Raw genomic sequence first — 11,162 nt, forward strand, 5'->3', positions numbered from 1 at the left:
TGCATATTTTTTCTTCCTTTTCTTTCACTGCAAGGATGATCACTGGCATAAGATTGTAAGGTCCTTGATTTAGTCCATTTGCAATTGAACTACGTTTGTTTGATTTCTTATGTCCTGAGGAGTTCTCTCTTATAAAACAGCATTCAAGTATTCTAGTTTAACATCCCCATTTTTCTGAGTCAAGGAACAAAGTAGACCTTGGGCTTCTATTTCCATTATGAGTCTTCCAGAGTCCCATAACTGATAGCCGTAAAGTCTTCCTTTGTAGCACACACTCAGCACTAAAGCCAGAGTATTGCTATTTGGTATTATCCAGTGAAGTGCAAGAAATTAAATAAGTTATGTCTTTATTGCTATAGTACAATACCAAGCAAAATCACTTTTTAATACAATTGCAAGGGTTTCATAGAGTACATGTCCCTCCTCTTAGGGCCCAGTAGTTCAGCTGCACTCCAAGTATCACTTAGCTATCACAAGTCGAATGTCAATCTAAGATGTGTTGAGTATTCTTGAGTCTGAAGAATCAGATCTTTCATCATACTCATCTTCTGTGTAAATTGGTTGCTTAGACACAATAGGACACCCATCATCAGGGACTGAGATCCTCGGATCTTCTGACGAGCGGGAAGGAAGGACAGGCGAGCTTCGGAAAATGCTGGCTGAGTTGCTAGAGAAAGGACTGACATACTGGGACCGCAGCTGGTACTGCTGCTGCAGCGTCATGGTGTTCCACAGGGTGACATCGTTGGGCAAGAATGGGCTGGACTGGTTTCTTGCCAAAGTGTTCCTCAGCATCAGCGGGTAGCGTGGTGGCTGAGGGAAAGGGTGCTGCAAAGGTACGGCCAGAGGATTTGGCACGACATTACTGGAATCAGCAGAGAACCTCAGTGTGTCGGGAACCCTAAATGCTGAGCCCACAGACCACTTGGAAGAAGAAATAGGGTAGGAACTCAGAGTGTGTTCAAAAATGTGCCCGTTGGAAGGCAAAACAAGGCCATCGGATTCTGCAGAAGTTCTCTCCCCACTGGCCACCGAAGACCGACTGGACAGGAGAACCTCCACAGCACTCACCAGATCACCACCACACCCCTTCAGGATCAGCTCCAGCACAGTTGGCTTTTGGTTAGGGAAGATCTTTTTCAAGACTTCAAGTGGAGGTCTGTTGGCTTTCAAACTGAAAGGTAAAGAAACTGTCCCGGAAGGACCTTCTATCAGGAGGTGGTTCTGCTCTGGGTGGTACTTGGGGCTGTCTGGACGGCTCTCTGTGCTCCCACCATTTTTCTGAACTGCATAACCGACCTCATCCACTGAAACAATTTCAGGGCTTTCAGGGGTGAAGCAACTTTTGGCTTTAGTCATGTCTGGAGAACTCCTTTGGTCTGTGTCTTTGTCGCTGTAGGTCTCGGCATTGTCTGCTCCACTGGCATCACCCAACCGCTCCTCATTCATGTCTGCAAAGAGAAGGCAGAGAAGTTAACGAAAAACTGAGGCCAAAAGCTTTCACAGACATTTGAGGATACAGTCTTCTTCAAGTGAACAGAGCAAGATCCTAGGGAAAAAAAAAAACATTTCTCACAGAGATCCTGCTAAAATGAAGATCTCTTTGCAACATCACACAAGAACAAAACTTCAAAAGAATAATGTGACCTGATCTAGGCATTTTATGCTGCCTTATAGATATCTATCTCATTCTCACATGTACAAGAAAAGAAGCAGTGGTCATTTTTCTGCTCTAGCAAATATGCTATATCAATCCTCTCTCATTGGTTACAAAGCAACACACCACCCAAGTGCAAGCTTTCTCAGAGGAACTTCGGCACTTTCATATCATAATTCCTCATAGCACCATCTCACTGACTGTGAGATGAAGATATCCAGACGGTGCTTGAGAGACCAAAGTTCCCTCTGCAAGTCCAACAGCATTGGTGGAACCACTCCATCATGCCTACTGGTTGAAGGCTAAAGCAGTCTTCAGTTAAAACAGTGTATTCCAGTTCTGGCTCTGCAGAAACTGGTTATTTCTCCAGCAAGAATCACAGGCTTTTCCTCCAAACCCTGCAGCACAGCTGATGCCTTGCCCCACTGGAGCACAGAATCTAGAAAAAAACAGGTTTGGAGAGGACCTCTGGAAGGCATCTGGTCCAACCTCCTGTTCAAAGCAGGAGTAACCTAAAATATAGAGCTGAGTTTTAAATAATTCCAAGGATGCAGACTCCACAACCTCTCTCAACACTTGTTCCAGGTACCTTGCTTTCTGTGTGCTAAACGAAGAAGGTCAAGAGCAGATCACAGGGCTGAAAACAAGCCCATTGACCACGCTGTCTCCAGATGGACACTCAAAAACGGAGATACCCCAAATCTACGGTCACTTTGGTAACAGCTGGCCAGAGTATGGAAACCTTTGAAATAAGACTGCTTGTCAGAAAGAAGACAAGAAGAAAGGTTGACAGCTTTCACAGTTTATGCACAAGGTGGGCAATGTACTTGGCTTGAGATTGTTCACAGTTATTTCCCAAGAACGCTGTTCTGCTGGCCTTCCTCTACAGCACAATGATGATCTCCCTGGGAAGCATCAATGTCTGGCGAAAGGGTCGTTGTCCAAGCTGCAGCTAATGGAGCGTGCTTTAACTGCACAGGGCAGTGCTTTTGAACACACATATATGAAAGACTAGCTGCAGAAACCAATACAACTATTTGCTTGGTGTCCCAAGCTCCTGGTGATCGGCCCAACTAGATAAAGACGCTGTAAGAAGCAAGCCAAGGTTCTCAAAATGTGCTTATGATCACCCCTGCCCAATGGAGATGGAACAAATTAAAGGCATGCAAGTGCCTGAGCCTCGCTGCTCACCACAGACACTCCTGCCTCCCTCTCACCCCAGGAACAGGCAGGGCATATCCCCATGCAGTGGGCTAAGTTTAGTGTTGAACAGATCAGCTCAAGACAAGCTCTCTTAGTGCAATTTACCGACTTTGAGAAAGGAATCAGGATCTGAGCAAGCCTGTGCTGAGTGAGAAGCCACTATGCTCACCAGAATGGGAGCTATAAATAGATCCTGGTGGAGCATAACCTGACAGTCAGTGTGGCAAAGGGAGGTTCTTGTCATGAGGGTGGCTGTGCCAGGCAGAAATGATGGGCCATCCTACAAAGCTGTGGGATGCTGCTAGTTTGGGCTGTGGAAGATGAGTGCGGGAGTGGAGCTGAGGAATACGGATGCCCATACGAAGGTCTCGCCCTTCTCTTTTAGTAGGGTAACCCGTTTTGGCTACCCCTTTTTATATTGGTTATGCTCTCTCTCCAGTGCAAATGGAGAAGCAATAACTCTTCATGTAGGTATATGACGGAGAAGGCAACGTATGTATGCTCTTCTTTATACACTCAGTGAATCAGTCTTGCCTCAGCAGCTAAAGGGAAATGCAGGAAATGTTTGCCAGTAGCAAACTGGCAACGTGTATCCTTCGGAGGAGGTGGTAAGGCCTCGGAATACCTCATCCATTATTTGAAAAGAACGTGAGGCTCACGCTACCGTTCCCTCCTGTCTTCATTTAGCCCGCACCTGGGGCTAAACAATAGCAGTTTTTCTATCACCCAATATCCCTTCCCCAAATGAGGAAGGGAATTGGGAAAAAAAGAGGAAGATTCGTGGGATGAAGTTAACCAGATTTAATGAAATGAAGAAAATCAATATAAATGACAACACAAACCAGACAGAAATATACTCATCCACAAATCACTTGCAAGTTGCTCCAGGAATCACAACAAGAGACAGGGAGAAGGGAGGAGAGGTAAGGAGAGCAGGAAAAAACTCCAGCTCTTCCTAGCAAACCCTCTCTTTCATAGTGAGCTTGATGTCAATGATCTAGAATACACCTGTGGGCCAGCCAGGGTCAGCTGCCCTGGATTTAACTGCTGAGGGCCTTGACCACAATGGCTGGCCACAAACTGAAACCAAACCCCAGTGAAACCAGGACACCTCCTAATCCCTTCACATGTTCATAATCATGCATTTGTTACAAAAGACAGGATTCTAAGAGTAGTCCACTTCTGAGGGAATGGGCAATTTATACACAGAAGGCTTACTGGGCTGAGGACAGTAAGCTGTCCCTGCCTTGCCAGAGTTAGAGAGGCATTTAAGAGAGATGATGGTCCTAATTTCCACATAAATAGATTGCACTGTGGTACCAAATATTACTAAATGAACAACATGCAGGTAGAGCATATTTCAGAACTACAGTGCTTTTCCAATATGTACTTATGGGCTGATAACAAGTACCACTCAGGAACAAATACATGCTAAAAAAAAGAAAAAAATCAGATTAGATCTCCCTAATACACTCCCTGATCCTTAACAAATTATTATTTTCAAGACATTTCAGGTTTGTTTCGTTTTCAGTACCCTTAAATGTATCCTTATGAAGCTTGGCTAAAAATTTTCTTCAAATTCTGAAAACTTATCCCGCAGAAGTTTGCATCTTTGTCATCAGGAGACTGCACAGATCCCGACTGTCAGCCTCGCACAGGGACAGTCTCCTCGCACAGCACAGACCACAGCGATGCACCTCACCAGACTGTTCGGCTCACAGGGTCAAGACCGTGAAACGAGATTTCGGTGGTTTACATCAAATGCTGCTGTTAACAGAAGCAGGATTATCCTTCGTTGGTTAACATTGAGTTTGGATGATATTATGGGGTTTTTTTCTCTGCCTTTTTGAGAGCGTTTCTGGGCGGGGGTGCCGGGCGGTTCTGCTCGGCGTGCGGCAGCCCCGGGGCGGTGCACAGTGTCACCCCCGGTGCCCCTGGCCACTGCTGCCGGCGGTTGGGATGGCCGAACCCGGCGGGCTCCCGGCGCTTCCCTGCCTGGCCGGGTCGTGTTTTCACGATGTTTTTTCCTCGTCGGAACAGCACGTCCGCAGCAAGCTCCCGGGGCGGGGAGGTGCGGGCGGAAAGCGTTCCCAGGGGTGCCCCCGCCTCCCCCCGGGAACTGCCGAGAGCGGGTGTTCCATTTGTTTAAAACGGGCACAAAGCAGCAATCGTTAAATAAACAAAGATTTGGGAAGATGCATTATAAATGTCCTTATGTGGGCACTGAATTCTAGGAATATTGCATGCGTGTATTAATCCCAAATATCTATATTTTCAAGTACAAAAATATTAATTTTGTGTTCACTATATACAACCCGCTGCTCTCAGCCAAAGGTATATTTTGCACCACTCGCAAGCTTCACGTGAGGATGTTCTAGGCTTTAAGAAAGAAATCTCGTCTTCAGGCATTTTTTATGTTTGTGGGTTTGGGTTGGCTTGGGTTTTTTTTTCCACATCTTCTATTTCATCTTCTATTTCAAATTGCCTGCGTTCAAGTATTCACTTTTCCAGACCTGAGGCAACTAGGGAAATTGTTTTCTTATCGATATAAACTTTCGGGAGTATTCATCAAATAATAGGCATGCAGAGACAGATATATACCCAGATCTACAGAAGTGCAGTGCAAATACAGATAAATGTGAAACACAATACAGTGGGAGAACCGTGCATGCATTCACGGAAAGATATACACTAATAAATAAACCTGCTACGAATTTGGAGCAATGTATACTCCGATTTTTCCTTGCCTATTTATATATTAAACATCATGAGGTAAATATTGTAAAGGGGCCAAATAAAAGTAAAACGGGTGTAAGAGACAAGCTGTTCTCCTCAAGTTCATAACTTGCCTGGAAAACTTGGTCTAATACTTCGGAACCAAATTTGCTTCCTTCATTGCCGACCACTGACTCTCTGTTAAAACAGCCTGCGCTTTGATTGTTAGGACAGGTCTTTCTGCAACACAGGGTTTTCTTTGATTGCAAAAACATCTGCTATTTTTCCTATTTCTATTATTAGAATGGACTGATAACAGAACTAGAATACAGCCACATGAAGCTAAGGTCGTGTAAAACTGACAGGAGTTTTTGTGGATTTTGTTGGTGGTGGTAGTGGCTGGTTTGGATTTTGATTTTTGTTTATTTTTTGCTGTTTGTTTGGCTTTTTTAGATTACTTTCACTCCAGCCTTTCTTCCCTGTCTTCAAAGGTCTAAGGTACTTCGTAGGAAACTAGTCACTGTTCCCAAACTAGCACAGAGACTGCTGTGTTGCATTAAGCAGCTGGTTCCGAAATTAACAGAAGACTCACTATAGCGTTATATTAATTGTTTACAAGCATTGATAACTATTACTAAGACAGAGAAATGTAATACGGGCTAATGCGGGAGATGAAAGTTCAGGAGCGCCGTATCAGGAGGAGGAATTACTCCGGTTCAGCACAGGCAGATGCAACAGGGAGTTTCTAGGCGCGTTATTTGCACGGAACAGAACTTGGCAACTGTCACACCGAAATGACCAATTCTGGCAGAAATAAAAATAAACGGATCTGATTCTACCGTACATAGTGAAATACCTGCTCCGTACCGAAAAAAAATTCCACGAGAAGTGGAAGGGTTAGAAACGGGGCGGGCTGGGGGAGCAAACAGTTACATCCTCTATTCCGACGACGGTTTTAATGCAGGTAGCGGGGAAAGGGGGAAGAGAAAGAGAAAGCCTTTGCCGTTCAGAGCACGCAGGATGGTTGGAAATAAATGGGTTATCTGGTTAAACAATGCCTAGCAGCAGCTGACAGGAGGACCACCGGAGCAGATAATTTTCCGCTTTGCTCTCACGCATTCCCATGTTCATAAAAGCGGGGAAAAAAAAAAACACCTCTATAACGATCGGAGAACAGGGACCGCGCGGGCGAGGTCTGTGCAACCGGTGCTGCTCCTCGGCACCCGGGTCCTAGGGCAGGGGTGCCCTGGACCCCCCAACCCGGCCTCACCGCAGGCGGGGGTCGGCGCCGCGCAGCGGGTCTTGATTTATGAAGATCTCCTCCGTTATTTCCACCCCCGCCCCGCCCCGCCAGGCTGTTAGCAGAAAGTGCTGACTGGCTGGCAAGGAAGAATTCCTCATCAATACACTTTGATTGTATTTTGCAAACAAAATGCCTGTTGCTTGGTAACATTTCACTTGAGCCTGACCTTCCCCAAAAGTTATTGCTATCAGATTCGATTTACACTGTCCTCCCGTGATTACTGTAATCTTTTAAGATGGGAAGTTCATATATCAGGGGGAAGAAAAGTTGGGCGTGCAAGTCAATACCGTTCCTATCCGCTAGATTTATATCCTGCTGGCGAAGTTTATTTGTTTCACTTTCTGGAAGAAGCCAAGTCGGCTTTTTTCCCTCTTTTTTTTCCCCGGCCTTTCCCCGACCATTCGCGCGTTCCCTGCCCCGGCCAAGAGCTGCCGCGGGTGCTGGGGGGCAGCTGCTCCGCACGGCCGTGAGGCTGCGGCCAGGCGGAAATGTGGGGGGCGGAGGGACCCCAAAGCCCCAGCTCCGGGGAATGGCCGGCGCAATCGGGCGGAGATGCGAGCGACGGGGAGGGACAGAGGTCGGGCAGGCGGTGCCGAGGGCCGGCCAAGGGGAAGCGGGTCCCCGGGAGCACCGGCAACCTCGCCACACCGTGCCGCCACCTCGGGCCCCGAGGTTGTGTCTTCTCTAGAACTGGAGGAGCAGAGCCCTGTGCCGGGGGGCCGGCGGACCCCTCCGGGGCCGGGCCGGCTCTCTACCCGTGCCCTCGGAGGGAGACCGGCTGGTCCCGCTCCCACACAACTGCCCCGCGGGGCTCCGGCCACCCGGCAGCGAGCCGTGAGGAGCCCAGCCGTGCAGGAGCGCCCGGCGTTTCCTGTTCGCCGCCCGGGGCACCAAGTAAAATTATGTTGCAGTCGCCGCTTGTCAGCGGAGCGGGCTGCCGGCGGGCTGCTGGGCATCCCCGTTGGGAAAGGCTGTCGGCTGCCGCTCCCCACGAGCGGAGAAGGGGATGGCGGCTCCAGAGCGTTATTTTAGCGTCCAGAAATGTGTTACCGGTAGGTCGCACTCACAAGGTGCAGGCTGCGGGCAGCGGTTTCTGGGTCAGCACCGCCGACCTGCCGAAGGCCGCCTCGGACATGGCCCGGCGGGACACGCCAGTGCGGGAGGGAAGCCGAAACAACCAGCTCGCCCCGTTCATCCCCTGCCGCTCCCCCCGGCCCTCCTCGCTCCTCGGAAACCCTCCGGCTCCCGGCGCCGCTTTTGTCCCGAAGCTCCCCATGGAGGTTTCATCCTGGACGAGGTCCCGCAGCCCGATGCCCTGGGTGCGGGCAGCCGGGAAGCGGCTCCCGGCCGGCCTGGGGGAACGGGCCCAGAAGCGTCACGTCGGGGAGCCGGTTGGCAGTGTCGGCCGTCGACGGTCCCCGCGCTGGTCTCGAGGCTGCGGGGCCGGCTGTGGAGCGGGTCCGGCACTGGGCAGCTTCTTGTTTTTTAAGAGCGACAAAGGGAACTCGCCGGGATGGAAAGAGGAGTCTGGGCTTTCCCTCCTTCCCCCCCCCCACGCACCCGTCGGGAGGAAGGGAAAGCCCCCGCCTTTCCCCCGCCGCGGGCACCCATCCCCCCGAGACCCGCCCGTCGAGGTCCCGGCAGGGCCGCTGCCTTCCCTTCCCCTCCTCCCCAGGCTTCGCGCATCCCCCCGGCCCCGCGGCGCCCGGCCCGGCCCGGCCTCACCTGCCTTGGGGAGCGGCCCCGGGAGCGCGGGGGGCGGCTCGGCGGCCCAGCGCAGGGCGGCGGCGGCGGCCAGCTCGGCGGGGGCCCGCGGCGGCGCGGCGCAGGGAGCAGGTCCCGGCGGCGGGGCGGAGGTCTCGGCGCTGCCCGGCGGCCCCGGGAGGGCGCGCAGGGAGTCCGGGAGGAGGCTCTCCAGGCTCTCGTTGGCCTGCTGCCGGCGCAGCGCCACCTGCGCGGCCATCACCCGCTGCCGCTCGATGATGAGGATGCACTTCTCGCAGGTGCAGTCCTTGAAGCGGCAGTAGCGCTTGTGGCCTTTCAGCCAGGACAGCACGCCGTGGTTGCGGCACCGGGCGCACTTGGGCGTCCGCTGCAGCGGAGCCCGCGGCGGCTGCGACACCGCGCCGCCCATGTAAAGGTACGGGGAGCCGTAGCCGTTCATGCCCGCGGAAGGAGCCCGGCCGGCTCCGAGGCAGAAAAGCGGTCAGCGGGGGCGGGCGGAGGCCGGGGCGGCGGAGAAGAGGAGATGGGCGGCTCTGCCCGCGGGCTCCGCGGGGGGCGTGGGCTCCGCGGGGGGCCCGGGCCCCAGGCCGGCGGGGGTAGCCGCCGCCCGCCGCGGTGGCACCGGCAGGCAGAGCGCTGCCGCCGGCCCGAGCCACACTGCTGCTGCCCGCGCTGCCCCGCCGAGCCCAGCGCCCCTCCGCCCGCCCCCCGCCTGCCCCCCGCCTGCCCCCCTCCTGCCCCGTCGCCGCCGGGGAGATGGAGGGAGAGAAGGAGGGAGGGAGGGACGGACAGAGGGAGGAAGAGAAGAAGGGAGGGAGGAGGGAGGCTGGGGAAAGGCGGGGGGGGGCTCTGCCCCGCCGTCGGGGACGGCGGCGCTTCCCGCGCCGCGCCGAAGGGTCCGTCCCCCAGCGGGCCGGGGTCGGGGCTGATGCCATCCGCCCGCAGCCCCCCACGCGGCTCACCGCGCGAAAGCAGCCGGGTCTGGGGGTGAGCGGAGTCCGGGAGGTTTCCCCGGCCTCCGGACCGACCCCGCGATGTCGGGATCTCAAACTCCACACGGGACGTTTGAACCCCGCATGGGAGCCCCTCGAAAGCCCACGGGAGATTACGAGCGGTAGCACGGTGTGTGGCTGCTGCCGTAACACCGTCCGCGGCTCAGCGCTGCGGGCGTTTTTGAGCCCAAGAAGTTTTGAAGACGCGAGAAGCTGCCATGGAGCAGGAGCTGCCCCCACGGTACCCGCTGCCTCTCCTGCGTCCCTCGCCAAGGCAGCTACTGAAATGGAAACGGTGGTTATAGAAAGGCACGTGCCATTGAGGGCAAGCCAGATTGTTTGCAACCTTTTTGATGGGTCTGATGGCGCGGGGTGGTAATTTTCTGTATCTCCGGCCGCGGGGAGGTTTTTTGCTGAAACACGGATATTTCCAATATGGCAGCGAGAAGTTTAAATCCGAAATAATATATTACTGAAAGAAGGAATGAGAATATCGGCTAGGGGAAAACAAATTCACTGCAAGCGTTTATCTGCCCGCGCACGGTACTTAGCGGCACAGTGTGTGCGGGTAGATAGGGGTTGCTGCTTGGACTTGAACCCGTTTCGCTGCCCCGAGATCTCCCCTGCTCTTCCCAGCCATCTCTCCACTATAACCGCTACACTAAATAAACCATTTAACGTGGGTACGTAATTAGAAAATCAGATATTTAAAAATCGGGAAGTATTTCGCCGGAGAGAATAAAAGGCATGGCATGTGCTATGAAGGTGTTTGTGTGATACTTCGTTACTCGGCTCTTTCCTAATTACTTTTGTACTTCGAGGGGAAGAGTGACTCAGGGTGAGCTTTCTCCCCCGGGCAGTGTGCGGGGTGTGAGGGAGGACGAGCGACCCGTCGCGCTGCCGGTTAACCGCACCGAGGCGGGGAGCTGAAACGGCTCCGGTGCGGGGAACAGTCCATTTCCCCGCGGCGCCGGGTGCGAGCCTCCTTTGCTGCGGGTGCGTGCACTGCAGCCGGACAGCCCTGCAGCCCGCCGTACCGCGGGCTGGCCTCGCCCGCGGGGCGTCTTACACACTCGTGGGTCTCCGTCGCGGGGAGAAAAAACAGCGGTGTCTCCTCCGCGAACCAAATAAATATTCTACTATCTCAAAATTGCAAGAGGCGTGTAAAAACGATGCGCAGCCCTTGGGAATCTGTTCCCCCAAAACGAAGAAGCGGGGTGCAAGTACCGGCGTGGCGGGGGGGCGGGAGGGGAGGCGGGCGGAGCAGGAGAGGGGTCCCTCCGCCACGCCGGCCAGTCGGGCGGCTGCCTGCGCCCGGGCCGGGCTGCTCCGCCGTGGCGCCGGGCTGGCTTGGGGCCGGGGGCAACCTCTCTCGCTTGGCTGCTCACCGGGTGTTTAAGGCTGAAATACTCGTTTGATATAGTGCCGTAATCCTTTTCTCATCTTTGATGGGAATGTTTTCCTTGTCCTGGTATTTGACAACATCTCCCCATAGGTCCAGGTTCGTATTTGTGTGAGCAAAACGTCCCCTGCCTGAAAGTCTATTGTAACCCAACACCTGACAACC

At 53.3% G+C, this 11,162-nt stretch overlaps 1 protein-coding gene across 1 annotated transcript; it reads right to left on the minus strand.

The window, feature by feature from the left end:
• Positions 1–489: 489 nt before the first annotated feature.
• On the minus strand, positions 490–9,042 carry DMRT3 (doublesex and mab-3 related transcription factor 3). The gene is made up of 2 exons (XM_068423836.1): positions 8,604–9,042; positions 490–1,451 (listed from the first exon to the last, which is right to left on the minus strand). Exons 1-2 carry the CDS (start codon positions 9,040–9,042, stop codon positions 490–492), a joined length of 1,401 nt encoding a protein of 466 aa, XP_068279937.1.
• Positions 9,043–11,162: the final 2,120 nt, after the last annotated feature.

Source organism: Nyctibius grandis, chromosome Z (assembly GCF_013368605.1).
Source record: "Nyctibius grandis isolate bNycGra1 chromosome Z, bNycGra1.pri, whole genome shotgun sequence".
In the NCBI taxonomy this organism is placed as follows: Eukaryota; Metazoa; Chordata; class Aves; order Nyctibiiformes; family Nyctibiidae; genus Nyctibius; species Nyctibius grandis.

Bases quoted from the DNA above. Each gene is read 5' to 3' on its own strand.
- DMRT3 (XM_068423836.1), bottom strand. From the start codon at position 9,042: ATGAACGGCTACGGCTCCCCGTACCTTTACATGGGCGGCGCGGTGTCG. The intron at 1,452-8,603 runs GTGAGGCCGGGC...TTCTCTTTGCAG, and splicing joins GGGGCCGCTCCCCAAGGCAG to ACATGAATGAGGAGCGGTTG.